The sequence below is a fragment of the Amia ocellicauda genome, chromosome 5, assembly GCF_036373705.1.
Source record: "Amia ocellicauda isolate fAmiCal2 chromosome 5, fAmiCal2.hap1, whole genome shotgun sequence".
Classification (NCBI taxonomy): domain Eukaryota; kingdom Metazoa; phylum Chordata; class Actinopteri; order Amiiformes; family Amiidae; genus Amia; species Amia ocellicauda.
This window is the reverse complement of record NC_089854.1, coordinates 33,046,654-33,071,505: the sequence shown is the minus strand read 5'-3', so window position 1 is coordinate 33,071,505 and position 24,852 is coordinate 33,046,654. Positions and strand designations below refer to the sequence as shown.

At 39.6% G+C, this 24,852-nt stretch overlaps 1 protein-coding gene across 1 annotated transcript in view; it reads right to left on the bottom strand.

Annotated features, from left to right (window-relative positions):
• The window catches only part of pkd1b (polycystic kidney disease 1b), a 40,665-nt gene extending 24,488 nt beyond the window's left edge, over positions 1–16,177 (bottom strand). Inside the window, exons 1-12 of the mRNA XM_066702967.1 lie at positions 15,097–16,177; positions 13,189–13,369; positions 12,339–12,532; positions 10,454–10,572; positions 9,505–9,652; positions 9,030–9,289; positions 7,790–8,551; positions 6,996–7,127; positions 6,530–6,705; positions 6,135–6,271; positions 2,059–5,708; positions 983–1,132 (exon numbers count right to left, since the gene is read on the bottom strand). Of these exons, the coding sequence (XP_066559064.1) occupies positions 983–1,132; positions 2,059–5,708; positions 6,135–6,271; positions 6,530–6,705; positions 6,996–7,127; positions 7,790–8,551; positions 9,030–9,289; positions 9,505–9,652; positions 10,454–10,572; positions 12,339–12,532; positions 13,189–13,369; positions 15,097–15,160 (5,973 nt within the window). The 5' untranslated portion in view covers positions 15,161–16,177. The remainder of the gene's footprint in view (positions 1–982; positions 1,133–2,058; positions 5,709–6,134; positions 6,272–6,529; positions 6,706–6,995; positions 7,128–7,789; positions 8,552–9,029; positions 9,290–9,504; positions 9,653–10,453; positions 10,573–12,338; positions 12,533–13,188; positions 13,370–15,096) is intronic.
• Between the last annotated feature and the right edge of the window lie 8,675 nt (positions 16,178–24,852).

Genomic DNA, 24,852 nt, shown 5'->3' with positions numbered 1-24,852 from the left:
TACAGTGAAGAAAATCAGTGTATTTCAATAAACTATTTAGTATATATTTAGGCTGCATACCTAACAGCTCGGTATAGTCCACACAGGACAGTTTCTCCACTTTCCCTGCATGCGCTCGTACCTCACACTGCATTTTGACAGCCCTCTCCAGGTGAACACTTTTATCCACAAATATATAGCATCGCAATAAATGCTCCTCCGCTGATAATGTAGATGAATCATTATTTTGCGTGCGATGTGCTGCGCTATTGCACTCTGTACTGTGCAGTTACAATCGCGTATTGATCAGTAGAGTAAAAGCACTCTGTGCCATTTAGACCTGGCGTTTCACTCGCAATGTGTTCACAACACTGACGCAAACCCACAAATGATCTGTCATTCCAGTATCACTGATGCCCCTGAATCAGTCATGTTCATATTCACAGCATGTCCAAAATGCACTCTCTTCAATCTCTGTTTCGAATCCATGTTTATTTGCGGGTAATCACTGTATCCACTCAATCTGAGTACAGTTGTAATGCTGTAATGCTGTACAATGTGTGTTTTTTTCAAGCACATGAAAAACTGTAAATAGGTAGAGATCACCACTTGAGCATGACTGACTCTATTGTAAAGGGCAGGCAGGATTATGGGTTTTATTTGAGTTATGATGTATTTTAATTACCGGTGAAAATAACCCGATTTTGGGTATTCTAGGTAAATGTGCTTATAACTTATTTCTGTTCCTGTTTATGCAGTTGAAATGCAGTAGAGATATTTATTACATAAGCTCGGCGCTTCTAGTGTTAAGTGTATGTCACAGAATTATTATTTTTTTAATGGATTCTAGGGCCGGAGCAAACAGCCTCAGGGGGCGTATATGGCCCGGAGGCCTGACGTTCCCCCACCCCTGCCATAGAGGAAGCATCCTGCTCCTTATTTATATCAACCACAAATACTCATCACCGTTAAACCACATGCAAAGGAAATGCTAAGGACTCACGATCTGACTTGTGGAGGTCGCTGGTTTCCCTGCTTTGTAGACAGTGAGGCTGAAGACATACACCATGTTGGGCTGCAGTGTGCTACCAGAGACATCCATGGTACTAGTGTTGCTCAAGATAGGAGGAACGAGGGCAGATACTGACCCGTTCTGATAGGGAAATTAAAGTAAATTAAGAGTAATCACAGCAAAGGGACTTAACATACAGTTATAGTAGAAAGTTGTCTCCCCCATCATGTGCAGGACATGTTATATAGTGATTAATTTAGTTTAATCAGTGTTGTTTATTAAATTCGACTCATTACAATTACATATTTCAGAGTCTGCTGAACATCACTTCACAAAAAATAATTTTCAAGGCACTGTAATAGTTTTCATACAGTTTACTTTTGTTCAGTAGAATAGGTTGGGGTTATGTTTCACTTGTGCATTATTGTATTCTGGATGATATGAAAATAAATAAACTGAGGTTTACAATGAACCTCTTCCATATTTGACTTCTAACTACATAATGTTTGCAGTTTTATGAGGAACCTTGAGCAAGATGCTATCCTATCAATATGGGCCAACATTTCTAAAGAATGCTTTCAGCACCTTGTTGAATCAATGCCACGTAGAATTAAGGCAGTTCTGAAGGCGAAAGGGGGTCAAACACAGTATTAGTATGGTGTTCCTAATAATCCTTTAGGTGAGTGTACAAACCTGTACATCATAGCGGTTACATTTCTGATTAAAGAAAGTGGCATCTTACACAAAATGAAGCTGCAACTAAGTACAGTTCTGTCGTTTTCTATTAGCAGGGGGGTCAAAGATTTTATTTAAACCAGCCCTTAGTCTGATTCAGTGTTATTTCTACCTATATATTAAAGTGTATTGAACAATACCCTTAAATCAGAGGTGCATGTGTGTTTGTATGGAGGGTCATGAGTGCCAAAATTAAGATGTACTTCTGGCATGGTTACTTGCTGGCTGATTGTGGTATTCTGATATGATGACTTGCTTGCTGGATATGAAGACAAAGAACCATATTTGTTTACAGTATGAACCAATATAAAAGACAGGAGGCAGGGTCTTACCTGAACACTGTAATTCCAGTGATACTGCAGGTCATGATCTTCCCCTGTCCCAATGTCAGGGTCATGTGACTCAGAGCCATCCAACAGCAAGTCCCTGTGTGCTGACCAGACTCTCTGAGAGCCACCTTTGATCAGGGCCACGAGCTGACTCTGTACCACTGTGATCTCAAAGCTCTCACTCCACTGCAAAGGAGAGCCCTGAAGGGTGACCGTGAACTGCAGGCAGTAGCGCCCCACATCCAGGGTCAGCTTGGGCAGGACAAGTAAGGGGGAAGTCAGTTCAATATTTCCTAAGGGTTCTCTGTCTTTCTCCAAGCAGTCTGGAGCCCGGAATGCTTCCCAGAGGTAGACCGCTTTATAAGCTGTGCACCGTTGAAGATCTACACTAGCTTCAAAGTAGCTTGGTCTGGATTTCAGGATTCTTGTTTGTCTCTGGATAAGGACAACCTTTGGGTTATGGCATTCCAGCTTTTTGACAGTAATGGACAACTGTGTAGAGAAGACACTGACATTATTGAAGATTGTCACTTCTGCCACATATATCCCAGGAAATCGATAGCAATAAACTGCAGTACTGTTCTTATTTATAATTATTGCTCCTACGTTGCCAAAGCTCCACTGGTATAGTAAGTTGCTGCCTCCATTCAGGACAACCCAAAAGGCAACAGGTTGGTCAATGAAAACTTCAGTCAAGTTAGAATCTAGCTTCGCCTCGAGAACTGGAGACTGAACAGTTGTATGCTCAGTCAAGTAAAGAGAGCAGAAGGCATTACTGGCTATAACACTAATGGTAAGGGAGCCATTGTCTGGTGGGGTGTAGAACACTTGCGGTCCTGCTGCTTGGACAGTAGGGTATCCAGGGAACTGGAAAGTCCATTGGTAATTTGCTTGAGATCCACTAAGGTGCTCTGCCTGGAAGCTCACCTCTTTGTGAGCTTCCAGAATATGAAAACAGCAGTTGACCAGCCGAAGTCCGTGTAGCTTTTCAACCACTTCCACCATCAGAATGGCAGTGGAGGAACTCACAAAGTTATCAGCTCCTGCTGTGACTGAGTGGTTGCCAGCTGGAAGGTCAGTGGTTGTATAGGTGTCCTTTTCAAGCGTCACAGACAAATTCAGATACGTAAAGTTCAAGGAAAACTGAACATCACTGCCTTTGAGTACGCTCAACTTGAAAACCAACGGGTCTCCTGTGCACACTACTGACTGGCTGACATTGAGGGTCAGACCCTGGATAGTGTCCTGAACAATAAGTTTAAGAGCTCTCTCTTTCCAGCTTACGTCATTTGAAACATTTAGAGATACTTGATAATCTCCAGTCTCCTGAAAGGAATAGATAATAGATTGTTTGTAGAAGATGTTATAGGCTGTTTTTCCACAAACTTGCCAATGCCAGTTCAGATCGCTTCCCTGTCTTGCCAAGCCTTCAATTGCCAACTGTGTGTTTGACGGGACAAAAAACGGATTTGTGTTCCCCCTGATCTGAAAGCTCACTTCACCAACTTCTTCTTGGACTCTGAGGTCTTTGGAGCCTTCTATGGAGCCCAACACATTGATTACAGACACAGTGATGACAACAGGACCCTTGGACCTACACTCGTAAAAAGCAAAGGACATATTACTTAGCTGAGGAGTGCATTTTGAGCCCATGTGCCAGATATATTCTAGGTCTGTTCCAGTTGCGACACTGACCAATATTTCAATGGGCTTTCCTAAAAGTACACTGTTTCTTGCCGTTATGACTCTAACACCTGAAATGTGCTCCACGGCCCTCACCAAAATACTGTCATTCAACATTCCCAAATGGTTTCTAGCTCTCAGGGTGAATAAGATATCTCCGGGCAAGTCTGCAAACAGTGTGAATTGCTCCCCTTCTGTTCCAGACACATTGATTCCATTCTGAGAAATGAACCATTCAAATGTCACATTAGAGCCCTGTTCTATAGACCCCATGAAGCTAACATTTACTTTGGTTGGAATGTATCTCCCAGAAATCAGATCCTGACTTCTGATACTCAATCCTTGTACCCTCTCAAATACCTCAATGATAACCGTGGCCTTCTGTTTACTAATTGGATTTTGAGCTATGACTAAAATGGTATAGACTCCAGCTTTTGAAAATGTATGCTCAAAAGAAGATTTTCCCAATTCAGGTTGGACAAATGGGTCAACTGACCAGTAAAAGCTGACATTCATCATGATATTTGTTGTAGCTGTTATGACTGTTTCTTGACCCACTTCAACAACAGATTGGTGTGTCCTCACAACCAAATCCGAAATGGGAGTCAGTACTTCCACTTCTATGGTCATTTTTTCCTTGCTTACAGAATTTGATGCAATGACAGAGACTTTAAACCTTCCTGGAGATGTAAAGACATGAGAACAATTCTGTCCCTCTTTATTAGGGGATCCATCACCAAAATCCCACAGAAACAGAACACTGGTTCCTGAATAGGTTTCAACCATGAACGAGTAAGCCTTGTTGAGTGCCAATTCCCCATCAATGCCTCCATCATGTTTTACGATTAGTTTTCCTAAAGGCTTTTGAACAGTAACCCAAATTGTGTCAGTTCTATTGTTCACATTGTTGCTTACGACTACTTTAACTTGATGGGAGCCTTCTGCTTTAAACATATAACAGTAATTTGAGCTGCCCCTGACTGGCAGTTTGTTGTAAAGGCCTATGTACCACTGAAACTGATAATGGTGATGTTTGTCTGGCTTTGGAACTACAGATGCACTGAAACAAACTTCCTGATCGACTGCTACTTCAGTGTTTGAACAATTTAGCATCAAAGAGGTAATTAGGGCTTCCACACAAATCTCCGTCTGATATGAAAATGAGTCCTTTAGGCTAAAAACTGTTACATTCACTGGGAAGGTGCCTGTGGTGGAGTAATGATGAGGAGCTGTGGCATTTCCTTGTATGATGGACAGAGGACTTCCATCGCCAAAGTCCCAGTAGTAGTTCAAAGTGGACTCTTTCCCAGTAGCCAAAGCTTGGAAAGAAACCTCATACCCTGCCACTAAACAACCTGATGGCAAGATTCCAGTTACAATTAGCCTGTAGACTACCACATGTATTGACTGCGAAGCATGGCTGATGGGATTCTTTACAATTGCTTTGGCAGAGTAGTTCCCAGCCTGCTTGTAAACATGGCTAATGGAGCCGTCAGGGAGATTGGAAAAGACCGATCCATCACCCATGTCAAAAGTCCAGGTGAGTTTGGTACCAGATGACACTGTACCTCTGAAAACAGTTGGGGACCCCAGTTCACTAGGTCCATTGTGAGTTAAGTGGAAGCCAGAAATGCTTTCGACAACTTCCACAACAATCCAGGAACACAAGACGTTTAGAGTGTTGTCAGCACATACTGTGATATTGTATAATCCCTCTGTTCTGTAAGTGTAGTCGGTTTTGGAATGAAATCCATTTATTTCCTGGGAGCCATCACCAAAGTTCCACGTATAGAAGGTTCCATAAGAGGAAGGTCTTGGAAGAGCTTCCAACTGAAAGTGGTTGTTTACCACAGGGAAGGCTGGAGTGAGAGAGAGAGACAGGGCAGACAGAAGGCTCCGCACCTTCACTGACACAGCTTTCTCTGTCCTGTCATAACTGTTGAAAACTTGAACTCGCACTTCATAGTCACCTAGAGGGGGCAGACAACAATTAACAACTGATTAAGTCATGAACATCTTTTGACACTGAATTTCTGTCGCTGGTACAGGTGTTTTTGCTGGCATAAGCTTTTTAAGTTGCTGAAGTGACATGTTAATGTAACAATTTCTTCAAATAGACCTTTAAAAATGTTTTTCAAATCTTTAATAACTAGATGATGGCAACAAATTACTTAAACAACCTCTTACATTGATTGTCTATAGGCAACATTATTGTGTGTTGGTAAGCAAGTTAAATAATGCAAAATTAGCATGAAGTTAGATTCTAAGGTTCTTAAGTTCACGACCATAGCAAGTAAATAATTTGCTATGCCAAAAGGCCAGATCGTGCTTTAATTTGTTTACAAGATTACAAATCTCAGAAGGCAATTACATTTCTAAGCAGCTAAGGCTCTCACCAGGCTGGGTATAGATGTGATTTACAGAATCTTCTAGGTAAATCTGTTCGCACACATGGTCTGACTGTGTAGGACTGGAGGCATATGGAGGAGTGAAGGAGTGGTTCAAACATAGGCTGTCATCACCAAAGTCCCATCTAAAGAAAATAAAGGAAAGTGGTTGTAGTTTAGTATGTATTGCTAGTAAAGGATTACTTTTAATCATTAATTTACACATCAAATGAATTATTCAACATTCATAGAAAATGTTGCAAATCTTAAGTTCATAGTTTATGAGCCAGCCTCAATTAACATATTGCAGCAGGATGGTTATTTGTGAGTTTTAATGTTACAGTTTTAGTGGTGGAATAGGTGACATCAGAGGTGAACTATGGAAATGACCAATAAAGACTAACCTGAATGTGACAGAAATGGATATATCCACCTTTACCCTGAAGACGAAGACCTGAGAGGTGTTGACAGCCAACACCTCTCCCACAGAGAGGAACATGGGGTCTTCCAGGGGGTGCATCAGACCAGCTGTCAGCTTCACCTCCAGTGATTCTGAACTCACTGGGTTCTCTGCTGTAACCTGATAGCAGGAGAGGCCACATGAGGAAAAGCAAGCTTATATATTGGGAGGGCATCAATATGAGTTGCAGACAGAGGGCTCTAAATGTCTCCTATGACAGCTACAGATTACAGTCTTAGCAATGTATTTAATCATGTGGTTCTCTCTCTGCTGCTCTGCCCACCTCCCCACAGTCCACAACCACAAGACATTTAAATCCCTTCTCTACTGTCCACAGGGCACCTGATCAGAAAGTGTTCCTTTTTAAGCGGTGCTTTTAGATGTTCACATTAGAAATAGGACCTGCTTACCTTCAGTTTGTACACTGCTGGTTTCCGAAAAACCACACTGTATATCTGGCCACTGTAGGCAAACCGAATGAGGTCATCGATGACCCAGCTGTAAGTGACTGAAGAACCACTTCTGACTGTCGCCTTGAACACCTGAGGGAGGGGAAGAAACAAAGGGGGTGGAAAACCAATTAACTTCAAACATGTGAGAACTTCCTGCAACAAGAAACCAAGCAGTTCATACTCAAGGGTCTATGATTATGATTGAGTCATATGAATAATTTATTTCACAGTCTTCAAAAGTTAGCAACTGCATGTAAAACACACACTTGGACTAGATTTTACAATACCTCATAATACCTTCAAAAGTTCTATAGGTTTGTTTTAAACATTTAATTTTTAAATGTGAAGGCTATACTAAACAATACAATACTTCCCATCACTTGATTTCACAACAATGAAATCAAAAAACAGCAGAGATTAGTTCAGAAGAGTAGGTGATGCAAAACTACTACTCTTATAAGATGGCTCCTGTAAATTTACAATGTTTGGTCAATGGAGACTGGAGTTGGGAAACCATGGAAAATTCCCAATCCACCATCTACTACTGCAGTAATCCTCTTACACATCTAGTCACACTTTATAATATTGTCTTTTCAAAGTGTTTTTTAAAAACTATTTTAATAACCAACTATATATATATCTTGGACAAATGCTATTAAGTATAGCAAAAATAACATTTAAGTGTTGTATAACTAAAATTTGCAAGCTCTCATTCAGATTTGAAATCTGCAGGGAAAAACACAAATCTTTACCTGAGACACATCGACCAGCATCCTCTGGTCCCCTTGTGGCTGCATGCTGAGGCCCTGCACCATATGATGGGCCTGCAATCCCACTGAGAGACTCTGGGAGCTGACCTCATTGAACACAGAGATGTTGAGGATCTGGGAGAGTGGCACGGGCAGGCTGGCATAGCTATAAGAGAACCATGTGTCAGGGGTGTCTTGTTGGCATCCTGGTACAGACACTGGCAGGTCAAGTGGACAAGCAGAGTGGAAGGGCACCCTGCTGCTAAGCATGGGGGCAGACCAGAAGCTGGTGGCGTTGCCCCCAGACAGGATCTTGACGATGATGAGTGTGGGCTGGCTTGACTGAAGGTGTATCTGGCCTCCTGTGGGCAGGGGGTGAACGATCTGCAGGCCAGTGACAGGTGGCCGGATCTCAACCGTGCAACTTGCTGTGGAGCTGCTCATGGAGTTGGCGACCGTGATGCTGTACATGTATGAGTCTGGATCTCTCTGGCCCGTGCTTAGTGAGGGCGTGATGGCATAGTTCCACAGGCTGTCTGTGTACAGGACCCGCAGGTCGCAGACCACCTCGTCCACCCACACCGTACGGCTGGGCACAGCTGAGGCTCCTTCCCACCAGGCCGTGAGACTCAGGGAGAGGTAGCTCTGGCGCCAAGGGGAGTTGTCGCTGCCTGGACAGTGCAGGAAGGAGCCAGTCCCAGCAGTATGCTGGACTGCCAGGATGTCATCTGGATACACTTTAATCTCCCGAGCCAAGAGCAGGACCTGCACAATAGCACCGCCCATTGCAAAATGAATTACTTTATCCTAACTTTATCTGAATAGTACTTACATACATTTGTATGGACTTTTAATTTAATCTCCTACACAGCTGCAGATTTAAAGTCACAAAATGAAATTACATGTAATAAGAAAATGGAAATTCAACTGTTCAAGATCTGAAGTGAAAAATAGTTCAAACTATTTGTTATTTCATTAAAAATACTGGGAAATCTTGTCCTAAAGGAATCCCTGTTGATGTTTTCATATTCAATTTTGTTATTGGTTGGTATGAAAAAAATGGTGCTGGTACTGGAGAGCTAATGGCCCCTAATGTGTTTTCACTCCATAGCATCTCTCTAAATTATTGAAATAATATTGCAACTGATCAGGACTATAGCGATCTGTGGCCACTCAGGAATTGACCCCTGCTATACCAGGTCCATACAGAGCTGACAGGCTGGGGAATAATCCCTGGACTCACATTGATGTGCTCTGGTTCTGGGTTGGGGGGCAGGCTAAGGGGCAGGTCGGCCTCCAGGTGGTAGAGCGGTGGGGTGGCCATGTGCCGGGGCGGCCTGTCAAAGTTCAGTCCCAGGAGAGAGTAGGAGGTGCAGGGGCAGGGCAGTGGCAGGCAGCTCTCTTGCAGGTGGCACCACTGCTGTCCGCTGGCACAGCCTCCCGTGGTGTTGCAGAGTGGCACTGATGAGCAGCAGGTGAAGGGGTTGAATAAGGATCTGCAGCCTGAGCAGAGAGAGAGTCTTTAAAGAACAATTATCTCTAAACTCTTATGAACTCATATTCCGGTACCTGCAAAATCGTTTGAATTTTTTGGTCTGAATGCCAAACGTTACTTTTGGCGCAGACCCGGCATGGCACATCTCCCAGAAATTGCACAGCTTGAGGTAGAGTATTTGAGGAAGCAAGGTCTTATGCTCTTTGTATTGTTTTTGGTATACCTGGAGGGACAAGGTGCTGGCTGGGGAGGCAGTATGGACGGAGGACCTGGACTCTGGCTTGTGTCTGTTGTTTGATCGGCTGGATGACAAACTCCACAGAAACAACCTGGCCAGAGTGGCTGAACCAGAGGCCTGGAAACAACATCATCTACACAGACACAACATGGGGGGAAACAGAGGAAAGTAACAGGAGCATCTACATTCAAAAAAATGTATTCTCCTCTTACTGTTCACACAGGTAAATTCCAATCCTCAATTTCACATTAGACTAAATGCAATAATGCATCGGCGTCGTTAGAACCGGGCTTCCAGGGCTGAAGCTTTTTTGATCCAATTCAGATTATTTCCCATAACGGCCTTTCTGCGCGATTATATTATAATGACGTGCGAAAACTTAATACGAAAACACTGTCAGTCCCCTGCGGGTCCTGTCTTACTGGAGAAATCATAAGCCCCCAACCCCCCCGCTCGTACCGGAGAAATCATCAGCCCCCCTCCTCCCCCCACTCGTACCACAGAAATCACCGTCAGCACCCACCCGGTCGTACCGGAGAGATCACTGTCAGCCCCGGTTAAAACCTGAAGTCTAGCGACGCCCCTGCAATAATGTATGCATTACCCCCAATTAATTGCCATATATATATATTGCTCCCAAAATGTTCTACTTCAGGTGTGGGACTAAAAGGAAATGTAAGAGTTCTGTTTATTCTGTCCTTATTAGTTGCCCGTCTCTTTTAGTTTATCACTTTATCAGACACTCCCCTAATAAGCCTAGTTCTTACAGTTTTAAATAAGATGAGACACTTAACAAAAATAATCATGTTTATTTTATTTTATTTTATTTTATTTTATTTTATTTTATAGTTTTCTCTCAAGTGATTAATAAACTTTTTTAAGAAAACATATTTAAAATCAGCACAGCATCAGGTTTTATAACTTCACAACTTACCTCAATATTATGCTGTCCCACATCAGGGGGTACAGGAAGAACAGACACATTGCTTACAGTGTAAACTCCTGTCATCACTGGAAGTCCAGTCAGAAAGGTGTCAGTAGCAGGCAGGGGAGCTGCAAAACAAAATGCAGGCTGAACACCAGCTCACCAGCTCACTCTTTAGGCTGGTTTCACAGACCTTGATAAGTTCCAGTCTAGGACTACTCTACCTAAAAAAACATTGTCTGTGACTAGTGTTAATTTGGGTCTGTGAAAGCAGCCCGTAATTCTTTATTTCTTATGGAAAGTCATATCCATGGAGACAATATATATACAGCATGGTGGTCCAACTATGTCTATGTCTTAGAACACAACTGCAAATAAGTAAAGTAAATCTCTGCTTGAGAGGGTTTTATTGGTATGTTTATTTTGTTTTGTTTCATTTAAGTCATGAACCAAAGTCAGGGAGATTTGAACAAGGTATAATACAATAACAGTTGACATGTATATTATCAATATGAAATGGGTGATAAGGAACTTGAAAAAGCACGAATAAAATGGCTTGTATATGTAGCTAAAAATATATAGCTAAAAGTGTAATTTGTTGTTTGGGGTATCTTAGACATTCAGCTAGAAAATTAAAACAATTTCAAACTTAGGGTACAACATTTACATGATTATTATAAATGTATGTTCAACTAAAGAGTGGTATGGGTCACTCCAGTTACATACACTACCAGCCAAAATTTTTAGAACACCCCCATAGAACACAAAAAAGTTTAGGTTACCAAAAACTGAAAAATAATGTATATTTCAGAGTTATATACTGTGTTCCTACAACCTCTTAAGCATTATTTGGCAGTGTTACGTGCAGATCCTGTGCATAGAAGTTACACTGTATTCCTACGATGCACACATCGTTTGAAAGCTTATTATCTTGGCTACCAGCGGGTTTCATTCTCAGACACATCCGATTTACAGTTTCCGTGTCACCCGCCGTCATTCAGAGCCCGGGGTGTAAATGCACAGTCTGCTCCAGGGGGGTGTCTCATTCAGATGATCACAGATCACTCCGTTTTGATTGGATTTCTTTGCAAATAGGCTTGTTTTGTTCAGAACAACCTAACGATCAATCCAGTATTTCTATCAAACACAGAGAAGTTCAAATCCAAATATATGAAATCGTTGGGTATTAGTACACTTTAAACAGAGTTTTCCATCTTGACATTTTGAGTTCTCCACAGGTGTGTGTTGCTTCAATATGTCATAATTTCAATACGTCATAATTGTCAATATTTTCTGAGATTTTGTATTCCTACTCAGACCAAGTATCCCCCCACCCTCCCATGCGGAGGAGGGGGGCGTAAAAAACAATTATTCACATCAGAGAATGCTTCACATTGTTACCAAACACTTGGCAAAAAACACAACAGTGAAGAGTACATATAGGATTAACGAGAAGCATATGGATTTGGTGCCCTTTTAAGGGTACCAGAGGGGTTTGTCAGTTTAAGGGGTTACATTTGGTTAAACAAAACGATTCCATGATTTCTCTTATCTCCAATTGTTTATTTGTTCTGTGCTTTAATTTCAGAGTACATTTAGACATTAAACTGCATACATTTCTATAAAAACTGGAAAAATTGAGGTGTTCTAAAACTTTTGACTGGTAGTGTACATCCGGTAAAAACACAATAATTAAAAAGTTATGAAAGGCATTACTACATTAGCATACAGCCCAATTAGCCTATTTCTTCAGTGTACATCCCATCTTGGTTTTAATAATGCAACCCAAGTCACCTCTTCAACACAAGCACAGCCTATATCAACACGTACAAACTCTTTGAGAAACTGATCCACCGCCTCCATAGGTCATTGAAGGACAATGGTTAAGTCTTACCTGCTGCATGTTTCTCACAGATGAACAAGTCTTTTTTCCCACAGCCAGTACTCTTCCATTGCCCTCCAGATCCCATGGTGATTTGGACACAGCCTTTCTGCTTCTTAATCGGGTTTTCCCAGTTATGGTATAAGTCTGGTGGAGATCCATCAACCCAGCTTTCATCATTGAGTCCAATCCAGACACTGCTAGCCCTATGCACAAACACACATGAAAAACCTGTTCAGGTCACAGTCAATCACACAGCACATGACAATCCTAAAGCCATGGTCTAGTATAATGAGAAACACTGGACAAATCAGTAGGAGAGGGAACACCTGGGAGAACTGAAACAATTTTCTCACATAAAGGAACAGCCCCTATTTAAGATGTACAATAAGCACCACAGCTGTGCGTTGCGTTGTTTTGTTTTGATGTAAAGTAAAACCATGTGGGAATGATTGACTGAGACAGGAAGAGAATGCTCTTCTATTTGCTTTAATTGAAGAAAGATTTTTTTTTTTAAAGGACGCATGTCAATCGGTGTCAGGGGGTAGACGTGAGAACCTTTTTGGTATAAATCCTTGGTTATTAATATTAATGGGAGGTATAGAACCTGTAGAGGCCACCTGTGAAAATGCTCATCTTGATTTATGAGTATCTTTGAGACAATGAGTGTAATAAAAAAAACAAAGCTTGAATATATAGTACTGAAAAAAAACTGAATTCCAATCAGCCTTTGAAATGTTAATAATTGCAAACTCCCCATTGAACATGTCCATGAGTGATGGACCTTCTTTTCAATTGCTACAAAACCACTACAGACGATAAATTTTAATGAGAACAATTAGCCTTGCTTTGGTAGACTCACAATGGGAAGGCATGCTGAACGAAGCTTTGGATGTCAGCACTGTTGATAATGGCCAGGTCCCCCCCCATTGTCCGCTGGCATCTCTCTCTTGCTGCATGCCAGGACTCCTGCGTCTGGCCCAGCCAGTAGCAATGCAGGTTGGTCAAGTGAATCCTGCTTCCCTTGGGGCAGGACAAATCATCTAAAGGAGAAGAACAAAGTTAACCATTGGGAACATAGGAAATAGAGTAATTGTTTAATGAAGAGAATCAACAGCTGCCAATAAACACACACGCACACACATCACATCATATATGCTACTATTTTGTTTGCTGGTTTTGAGTTATATACTTGGAAAGGTTATACATGAGCTGTTGTAAGCAATCACCAACATCAGATTAATTACATACTGATTGGTTTTAATGTTACTGTACTCAATTTAACTTTGTCTCCAATACCACCCAAGCAGCCTAATGTCTGATAATACTGTTTGAATTACCAAATATTATTGAATAGAATACCAACTATTATTTATTATTGAAGTAAATGGAAATATCTTGGGGAAGCTTTCATCCAGCAGTGGGTCAATATAGGCTGATGATGACATATACACATATACATACACATACAATATTCTGTGGTTGATAAAAACACAAAACATTCACAAAAATATGAGTACAAAAAGGAAAATATGAAAAGAAGCTGTAATGAGAAGATATTATAACAGGTAGAAGTGCAGCCCAGAAGCATTTGGTGGGGTGAGGAAAATTCCAGACTATAAAGACTATAAATATATATTATTGAATGAAAATGTATTTGATTATTTCAGTATGTGAGAAAAAAACCTGGCAAGACATTGTCAAAATGTTGTTTAAGGTCAATAGTAAAATATAGATGGATTGTTTTGTTGTTCTGCATTAATACTGCCCAAAAATACACCTGGACTAAATCTAAACTAAAACAGAGAATAGTAAATTACAATAAGAGATGTTTAAAGTGCTGCACTGGCCTCTCCTGATCTTAACTGCTTACATTTTCTGGTTCACATTCTAGAGAATTTGTTCAGTGAGAATTTCTTTAGAGTTAATATATTTCCATCCAAAAGCATTAGCTATTCTGATTCTTCCACTTTTTGTAATATTTCCAATATTTCCACTATTTTAAAGTAAAATTGTAGCCTCTTCACAAACTCAAACACTTACAAGGAAGGTCTTTTGTTTAAAAAATAACATGAAACAAAAATAAAAGTTTTGGGGTGTTACAACAGGCTGCCTAGCAACTACTGACAGCTGGCCCTTGAATCCCTCTTGACAGGGCTGGCATCTTGTTACTATGGCAGCTGGCACTAGACAATTTTGCAAATACTACTGAAAATCCAATTGGGAAAAAATAAAATAAAATATGACATTTTGCCGAATACAAGCATGAGGATGCAGGAAATGATCCCAATTAAACTCATTCAAATAAAAATAACTCAGACATTCAAACACTAAGGACTTGATTGATCAGTAGCATCTGTTTGTAGATTTTAAAATCCAGTCAGTGAGATTTCACTGTGTAGAAAAACGCAATAGTGATGTCTGTTTACTCTCATTATATATAAAATTATATTATCTCATTATATTTGTTTTTTATATATTATTATTGTTCTTCCTGAACTCTGTGAACCCAATTACTTATTTTAAGCTGTAATGTCATCAACAACAACATGGAGTATTACATTAATAGATACAGAGAAAAAAATTATATAGAGAATGTAGAGAAATCCTAAAATCTGTATGTTAAGCTTATCTAAAATATTTTTACTATTTCTAGAAAGGGCTGGGTTAAATAATATCAACACTGAACACAATCTCAACACCCAAGGATGAAAAATAGCCCCCCATACTTTTCCTCAGGTGATATAGAAAAATGTATAGTTAACCTCACCACCGGTGATTTGAGCGAACACAGTCAGAATCCAGAAGAAATGAAGGGGCTTTGCCACAGTCATTTCTTCAAGGCCATTGGGAAGATGCGTCAGATCTCCGACACAGACACAGCACAAAAAAACATTTAAAAAGCGGTGTGTAAAATTAAAATGTATCAACAATCCGGCTTCATAGCTTTTCCTTCATCTTGAATTAATAAAGCACTGTCAGGTTTCATTGTTGGTCCATGAGGCTTAATATTTAAATCTTACAGTTTACTATAGTTACTGGAAAGCAAACCAGTCATTGGCAATCCTAATTACTCCAATACTGCAACTGCCCTTGATGTGCCCTTGCATTTGCTTCTAGCTATTGGAAGCAATGTTCACCTATTAAAGAATAGAACAAGTAGCAGTCATGCTGAAAGGGTATTAAGTCACCAATAGAAAATAGATACTCCAGAGTTTCAGAAAAACAAATGTTTCTTCTCTAAATGGTCTTCATGTTGGTACGTTCCTAAGTTTCTTGCCCACGCTTTCCAAAAAAGTAAGATATTTTCAAGTGTTTCTTCAGTATTAAAAATAAGACACTGTCTCAAACCAGTTGGTCTTTATAGATGAGTGTAAGATCTCTCCTGTTAGTTATTTCCAATGCACTCAACAGACCTGGCATTTTTGTTTACATCAGAGTTGAGCCAATTCCTTGTTCAGGTCCTTTACGTTTGTCTCAGGTCTTGCTTAAAGGCATTCTATTCTCAGAATACCATCCCTCTCCATGTTTCATCACAGACACCGAATACAGATTAATTTTTTTTTAAACAATCAAAAAACAGTTGCTGAATTCAGAGAGACTTCATTAGTTTCAATCAGCATTGTCTTAAAAGCAACTGGTTGTAACTGCTTTATTCCCATATCATCTCTGCTCTTCATTAACTAAGGAAGAAGTCCAGTAGTTTAAAGTCCAGTCCATCCAGTTCCTTTCTGCATCACTATGAGTCTTCTTCATATTGTTTACCAGCTAATCTCAACCCTCAGTACCTCTTGCTCCATTTCTCCTTCTCTGTGTTCCTGATCTACTTTCTGGCTTCAGCAAAACCTTTCCCATTCCCTCCCCTGTCCTCACTCTGTGCCCCAGTCATCCCACTCTGTCGGTCATTGTCTCTCTCCCTGCTTCTTTTATTTCTCCCCCCGCCTCTCCCTCCCTCCTTTCTTTCATTCTCCCCTCTGTGACCTATGAGCTCCAGGGAGGCCTGCTTTTGGATCCCTTCTTCCCCAAAGTCACTGGCACTTTGGTATTTTCCTTCTTGCTTGTTTCACATCTACAGACGTCACACAATCCTTTTTCTCCTTCTCATTTACATGCCATAAATACATCACTGAATAGGCAGTTAAACTGTTGTTCTTGTTCATGTTTTTTGTTTTGTTTTGTTTGTTTTTTAACACTGTTTTTCTGGGGGGTGGGGGGACCTTTTGGGCCAGAGTCAGGGGACAATGGGAGCACAGCTTTTCTTGTGCAAATGTTATAGCTTAGGCAACCTAGTCCAATATGAAGGGTATGTGCACGGTGCTTTTTGTGTATAGTTAAAAGGTTTGTGTGCCTTAAAGGGAACAACCTGCACTGCCAACTGGAATCGGCCAATATGCTGCTGTTTTATTGCAGTTTGGAACTAATTTCACGCACTCCAAACTAAAAAGTACATTTTAAATATAGTTCAGACCAGTTTCAGCCCCTGATGTTCTGCTTTCTTGCTTTCAAGGCATTGAAAGGTGGTGGAAATTTACAACAATGGAAAGATGGTATAAAATAAATTGCACACATTACAGGTTTCTGTAACATGTCTCATAAATGTATTATTATTATTATTATTATTATTATTAATAATAATAATAATAATAATAATAATAATAATAATAATAATAATAATAATAATAATAATAATAATAATATTTATTTCTTAGCAAACCAGGGCTACTTACAAAATATGAGCGCAATACAAAGTGCAATAATAAAGTGCAAATCAAGGCATAATACATGTTACAAATTCAAAATTTACACAAGTGTATTTGAGATATTTATGTATAGTTATATATATAATATAATACTTATAGTTTTAGTAGAGAGTATATTTAATATTGACTATTTAATTTAATAGATTCTGTAATCAACTGTGTATAATAATATAAGTAAGCATCAACAAACAAGAACTTTGGTGTAACGAGGCATCTACCCTGCAGAGTGCTTTTTTTGGTGGGTCATACCATTAATCATTAATATGCTAGGAATGCACCTGTATTCACTAAGCACACTTAAATAAACCGCTGAACTGCCATCAACAACAACAGTATTTTCCTTCATAATTATCATCTGGCTTGAGAGGTCAGGCAGCTGTTAATGTCATCAGAAAACAAATCTATTAAAGGTTAGGGAAACAGGGCTGTGTTGCTAAGAGACAGGAGAGGCTTGGTAATGATAAAGAAATGTTATCCTTGTTCAAATCAGAAATATCCTTGACAACAGACCTTGTGCTTTCAGTAAAACGGGAAAGGGATTAATAGCAAGCAAAAAGAAAACAGAAGCAATCATCCCTATTTCAATATGTCTTTAAAAATAAAAATAAAGAAACAACAATACATTTAACTAAAGGTTTAGCATAGAAAAAGAACATAGAATGAAAAACAATGATACCAGAATGTAAAATGCCTAACAATGCAATAAGACAAATATATGATTTATTACAGATGTTTATTTTCTCTACATTCAGTAGTATTGATTCACAGATTCAAAAGGAATTTTTCAAAAGGAAAAAGTCCACCAACTGCAACATTTGAAATTTGAAAATATTTGGCTTTTTGGATGATCAAGGATTCTTCCTCCTACCTAATGTAAATCTGCTAATAAGAACTGTATGGTGTTTTTAATTTGAGATAGGCAGCAAGTTAAAGTTTTGATATGGTTCAGACCCATATTTTCATAACAATAAAAAGTTTTCAACATTATTATTCAGCTTCAAATATTTCAGGTAAGTCTTTTAGGTTTCTTTAAGACCAATTTGTTTAAAGTTCAAAAGGTACATTTGTTAAAAGTTAAAAGTTTAAAAGGTAATTTTACATTGTCCTGTAAGCTTTTAATTTAATGATCAGTGTTATGTGGCAAAGGATTTTATTTATTTCCATCCAGATACATATTTTAGTCAAGTTTTTATTTTGCTGTGAGTTTCATATATCCAGTCAATTTCCACTGCTAAGATCACTGCTGTATTTCTACTGGTTGAACTATCATGAAATGAGCTAAAGAATGGGTGTTTCAAATCATTATTTCACACTTTTCAAATGAAGTATTATGTTTATAGAGTTCTATGGAAAGGTATCAGATCTCCCCACCTGTAATTTACTACTGGTTTGAGAGGCATTGTGCATATCCCAAAATTAGTCAAATTTGGTACATTATAGTTTTTGTAATTTCAATAATGACTTCAATATCTCTTAATTGAATGTGGAAACAGGCTGGGTGAGTAGACATTTATAAGACAATGAAATAATGACTTAAGTATTACTACAAATAAATGTTGAATGGTATGAAATAGTTCCTCGTTTAAAGAAAATGAAAGCATTCATTTGTGTTGTATATTAGTCAAACAGCATATTTTATAGCTATATAGTAATACCTCAAGACGTTGGTTTCTTACCTATGGTTTTCCTGCCTGCTTTGTCCTGCACACCCCACACTGTAGACAGCTCAGTTTCTCTCTGGTGTTGGACCCACAGTTTCAAGTTGGGTCCCATGCCCGCCACCGGGGGGCATTCCAGGCGCACCTGCCCCATTGACATCTGCATTTTAAAATAAAAACATAGGAACCATCTCCAAACTCCCACGGGAGCAGAAGTGCTGGTACTGGCTGGTACCCACTGTAGTAGTACGTAACTGACAGTACCAGGCTCACTTGGACACACAAATACACTGTGGCACTCACTTTGATATAAGAAAACAAAAAAGATATGAACATAAAAAAAATATATAGATATAGTTTTATTTCAGAAACGTAATTGTCAATTACTTTCTGTATGACTTTCTGTTGGTAACATTTTGAATCTGCAAAAGCCAATGCAATTGTGACTTTGTACCTGTATATTTTATTTCAAATACGATTCCATACAAAAGTCATTAATTGTAAAAGTACACACAATGTTTAGTACAATTTATGTTTAATTGTAATAATTTTGGCATAATAACATTTTTTTCACTTGTTTTTCACTTGACGAATTACAGGAGAGTACACTGACTAGTTAATTACTTTAACACCTATTCTTTTAATTAAAATTAGGTATTCATAAAAATGTTACTTCCAAACTACAATAAAGTTGAAAACTCTCGGTTTGGGGATTATGACTCACCAGAACAGGGGAGACTGTGTGGATAATAGTGCGCCCACACACTGTGGTTTTCACAGCGTTGGAGCAGACTGTTCTGCAGGCCTGAGCGTGGGGAGAAGGCCAGGGGACCAGGGAGCCACACAGGCAGCTATGCCCAGGGCCCAGGCTGTAGTGAGACTGCCTGTGCTGGTGACACAGGTCATTACAGGAGCCTTCTGTTTGCACATCGGGGACCAGGTGGGAGTACAACAGGACAGCATCCTGCAGGGTGGTGGGGTTCGGCACGCAGGACACATAACTGCCAGCTGTGGGGAACAACACACACCAGCAGACACCTGGAGTTAAAGTCCTCTCTAATACTAGTATCACCTGTTGTTTCTTGACGTTTGGGAAACAAAATATGTCTACGGTATAAAAGGAGTAGGGTGAATGGTCTGCATTTTCCCGTTATTCGATATAATGGGACAATATGCTCCGCTAATTAACTACTGAAACATAAACCTGCATATATCCCTGACGCATCTGATTTTTGCTTCACCATATTTTCTAAGTTGTAAGGATAGTGTTTTTAAAATGTTGACTTTATCCCAAGATAATTGTTTATGTTGGAAATAATGTCTTGGTTTTTTTTTTTTATAACAAAGGATTTATGTATGTGGAATGTTTTAGTTTTTTTCTACCTACCAGGTTAAATATAGGATAAATAATAATACAATACAATTTAAAAAGACATGCCAATTTAAAATGGTATCCATTGAGAAATACTCACCACAGTGCATGGTAGTGGAGTCCAATGCAGTGATCGGCATGCCAGCGACACTGGCAGGCAGGCTACACTTCATTTCCTCTCGGTCCAGCACTGTGACAGAGCCCTCTACTACCCATTCCTTCAGCCAGGCCAGGGAGCAGTCACAGTGGTAACTGTTGGATCCAAGCTTTCTGCAACAGAATAACAAGCAAAATTCAGTATAGAAATGTTCCCAGCTATAGGAAATTGAAATGATCCTGTAATTCAAACTAATCACAACCAAACTAGTTGCAATAATGGACATACTTTACTGCAGGGACAATAAATGGTCATTAGCGGCAACAGATTTGACAAAATTGTTTAATGCCCCTTTATTAGTGATTAGGGAAAACAATCCCTGAATTTGAATTGAAACTCTCCTTGGTTTTCAACATATATAAAAAGTATACTTACACTTTGCTGAGGTCTTTAAAGCCAGCCAGAAAGTCAGGCTTCAGTTCTATTATTCTATTCCTAGACAGGTCCCTGAAATGAAGGCATAGACTAAAATGTAAAACACAGAGGCTAAAATCACTGTCATCATATCATTATTGGACAGAGTCTTATAAAAGAGTACTCTGTAAATCTGCCTTTCCCTAATATTTCATTGATTGTTACATACCCTTCTAGTCTATGTAACTTGCGCTATGAGTTGAGTTATGATGTTACCAAAGTAAACTCCTGTTCACAGGCAGGTTACAGTAAACTGAATGGAACTATAGTCCCAGAGAGAAGAAATTAAGAAGGGATTTGAAGGAAGTTTTGGAAACTTTAAAAGCTGGAAGCTCGTCCACAAAAAAGCAATATGAAGACCCACTGAGTCATGGGTAAATTAAGCATAGAGAATTTAGGACTGACAAGAGCAAGCATTTATTTTCTAGATGTGAAAGATGTCAGAAACAAACTACCCACCCAAGTTTCTTAATACATTTCACTAAAATCTTCTAAGAAACACCTGGGGATTCTTTGATCGATTTTATATGAATAATAAACTGAGAAAAGTTGGTAAAATGGCTTCCTCTGGTTTGAAACCTCTAATATCCCTATGTGGCAACTGGTGAGTTCAGCAACACATTAGTCATCATTTTGAGAACTTGGTAAAAGGTCTATATATGAGAGAATTAGTAGATTCCCTCCACACCCTGCTAACTCAGGCTAGATTAGACTGCAAACTGCAATCTAAGACAAATAGCCTAGTTTACCGAGCTGCTCCCACTTTCTCACCACAACTGCCAGCTAAGTTAGTGGGAGTTGAACAGGCAATATATAAATATTGTTGTTTAAATAATAAAAACACACACACAAAAAGCCCAACTCCCCCAACAAAATAATTTTCTCCAAAAGCAAAGAGATACCAAATCACACCAACTCCAAAGTAAATATTATCTGAATTCATATATGCACACATATATTAATTGGGAACATTATTATGGTATGTTCTTGACTGAGATCACACAAAAAAAAAATCCTCACTAACTAAAGCAGAAAGACATTTAACAATTAAACATAATAAATACAGGCTGATCCCAAAGCACCGTGTGGCAGGGAAAGTGGGCTGTACTGCACATAATTAGCCATTAGCTGAAGGAGGGGGGACGACGACGACGACTTGTAAAGAAAACAATCCAACTCCATCTCCTACAGACAAGCGTTCGCAAGTCAAACAAAAAATACAATCCAAATTAACACTCACAGGCCCAATAGAGACCCAATCACAGAATTAACTTAGAAAAGAACTGAGTAAAACAAAAAATGAAAGCGCTGGCCTTTCCGGAGCAGGAGGCATCCCATGTCTCTGACTAGGTGATTGATCAACCAGTGAGAGAATGGCATACCATCCCATCTCATAGTGGTAATCAGGCAGTCCGACTTCTCCCACAAGACAGCATTCCAGCCCTGTAGTTAATTTAGGGTGCAGCAGACCACAAAGTCTGAACTACTATAAAATGCTGGTTTCTAGTTATTGCTAAATAACCTTACCATTGGAAATCTGATTGTATTGATCTTACTATATATCAAAAGACTGATATAGTCTTATAGTGTTGCCAAGACATATAACAAGAATGCTGTTCCATCTCTTTTTAACGTAATAAATCAGGGCTCCCTTACAGCTGCCTAAATACTCCCTAATATGTTACACATTAACGATGTACAGACACCAGTGGGAGGTAAATTATATCAAGCACTATCATTTTGGCATTCTTATGCTCTGACTACATGGAAACATTTACCTGCCTGGCAATTGCTTATTCCAGATGTTTGTCCAATATTTATTTTTCAGTAGGATGGCAGGTTGGTGCAGGGAGCAGTGCTTTCTGTCTGACTTTATAGCTGTTAGAGAAATGCCTCTCTCCAGACCTTGTTTCAGTCAAAGCACCTGTTTTTTGTTTTTCATTTGTTTTTTACTTGTAATTTGCATTAGTCCAGCATCTTTGACAGAGAGAGCATCTCAACCTGACTATCAGATCTGTACATCTGTAGTGTCCTGAAGGCAGTCCAAGCTATCTCAGCAGTCCAAGCTAAATATTGACTGACATTAACAGCTGGATGCCGTACAATATGTTATGTTTATATGTTAAGATAGAACTCTTACTAAGTGACATTAATGTCCCAGTAGGTATAAATATGGATTATCTGACTTCCAAAGAAATGTTATAGATTATCCATAGTTTCAACTTATTCAGATATATATCAGCAACTGAATTTAATTTTCAACAATCTTCACAATATTGCAAGGTTCTCATGGCCAAATGCAGCAGAAGCTGTGCAATTATTACACCAGTGGCAAATAAAAATCACTGTGTGAAGATACTGACTGAAATCAAATAGGCCAGAAAGTTTTTTGGGGTTATTCATTTGGTGGTTGATACCTTACACAAAAGGATACAGGGATAAAGGTGTAAAAGGATACACAGCGGTAACGGAAAATACTCTCACCCTTCAATTGCCTGCATAAATATTGTTCATTATACTACTTATTTATCGATTCATTATTTTAAATGTGCTTGAACTCTGATTCAGCCTAGAGAAAATTGTCTTGGTTGACAGAATGAAGTCAAGTCGAGGGTAAACCTTAGAAAAGTTGTTCCAAATATGTTGTGTGGCAGTCATGAATGAGACATAAAGATGGGAGATGGGATGGGAAATTTAATTCAAACACAGTTTTGGAGCTGGTGGGGGGGGGGGGGTGCCATACAGCAGAGCAATTGTAAAGGCAGTCTCCACGGTGATGAGGCCTAATAACCCTCCCTGCCATTCCAGCCTTCTCTTTTCCACTGCACTCCTGTCTAGGTACAGCTTTGACTTAAATGCCTCAGTAGGAGAAGGATTACTTTTAAATACAAAAAGTGTAATTGGTTACCAAGGTAATGTTTTGCAGAGTGGAGTTCATCCCTTTCATGTGCTCAATAAAAACACATGTGCAGTTGACTTTCCCAAAACCAGCAGGAACATATTGTCACAAATGCCTTTAAGTTTAAGTGACAAATAAAACAAATAAATACATAAACTGTCTATCAATATAAAGCATTATTAACAGTATGTGTTTACATTTGATATACTTTTGTCAGTCAGTTTCTCAGTTGGGGGTCCATGATTAACATTGCATTTAAAAAAAAGGGTCCATCAACCAAAACGTTTGAGAACCCCTGTTGTAGTCTAATAGTTTGTATTATAGTCAAGTCAGCATAATTGTGCACCTTTCAAATTTCATAACAAAAAAACAGCTAATGTCACTTACAGCATCTGAATGTGCTGGGGGCAGGTGTCTGCTCCAGGGACCTCTCTCAGTCCGGCTCCGGAGCAGTTGACTACTGTACGGTTACATGCACAGCGCTGCGGACATGGAAGGGCTGAGGGCATCTCTAGTGTGAGTGACACACTCTCAGACGTACTACCTGGGACACTGCGGGTCTGTCGGGGTCCTTGAAGCTCCACAATAGACCCCTTCTGGGTCTCTCTGGTCCTGCCAAAAAGGAACTGTCCTTTCAACAATCCTACAGCATCCCCCGAATCCTCCATCAGTTCTCTTTGGTCCATGATTCCCCCATAGCTCATCTTCCAAGGCTCTCCTGGGCGATCAGGTTTATCCCCCTTTGTTGCATCAACATCCACAGTGTTGGAAACCCCAACGTCAGTTCTGGACCGGGACTTTGTAGGCATCACTACAGCTGCCAGGAATATGGCCCAGACACACATCTCCATCCTGATGTCCTGGGCCTAAACAGGAGTTAGCATTTTGCAAAGACTACAGGCAGAGAATTAAAGTTTCTAACCATCCTTCAAAGATTCGTGTCCAATCTAGCCCTCACACAACAACATGCCCCCTCCTAACTGGACTCTCCCCTGGCTGGAACACCAGGATTGCTCTTCGACGTTTTCAACAAAATGTACAGAGCCTGACAGAGGATGTCTTGTGGACCTTTCCTGTGAACCATTTGAAAATGTCCAGCAAAAAAAACTTAAAAGTGTTATTTATGTATGTATTTCTTTAGTCTGGCATTCCCGGACTCTTCACTGCGTCTGTCCCTGTCCAAACGCTTACTGACATGCTGTCATTGCCACAAAGTGCTTGTCCATCCATTCATATCCAGTCTGTCTGTAGCTATAGATGTGTGTT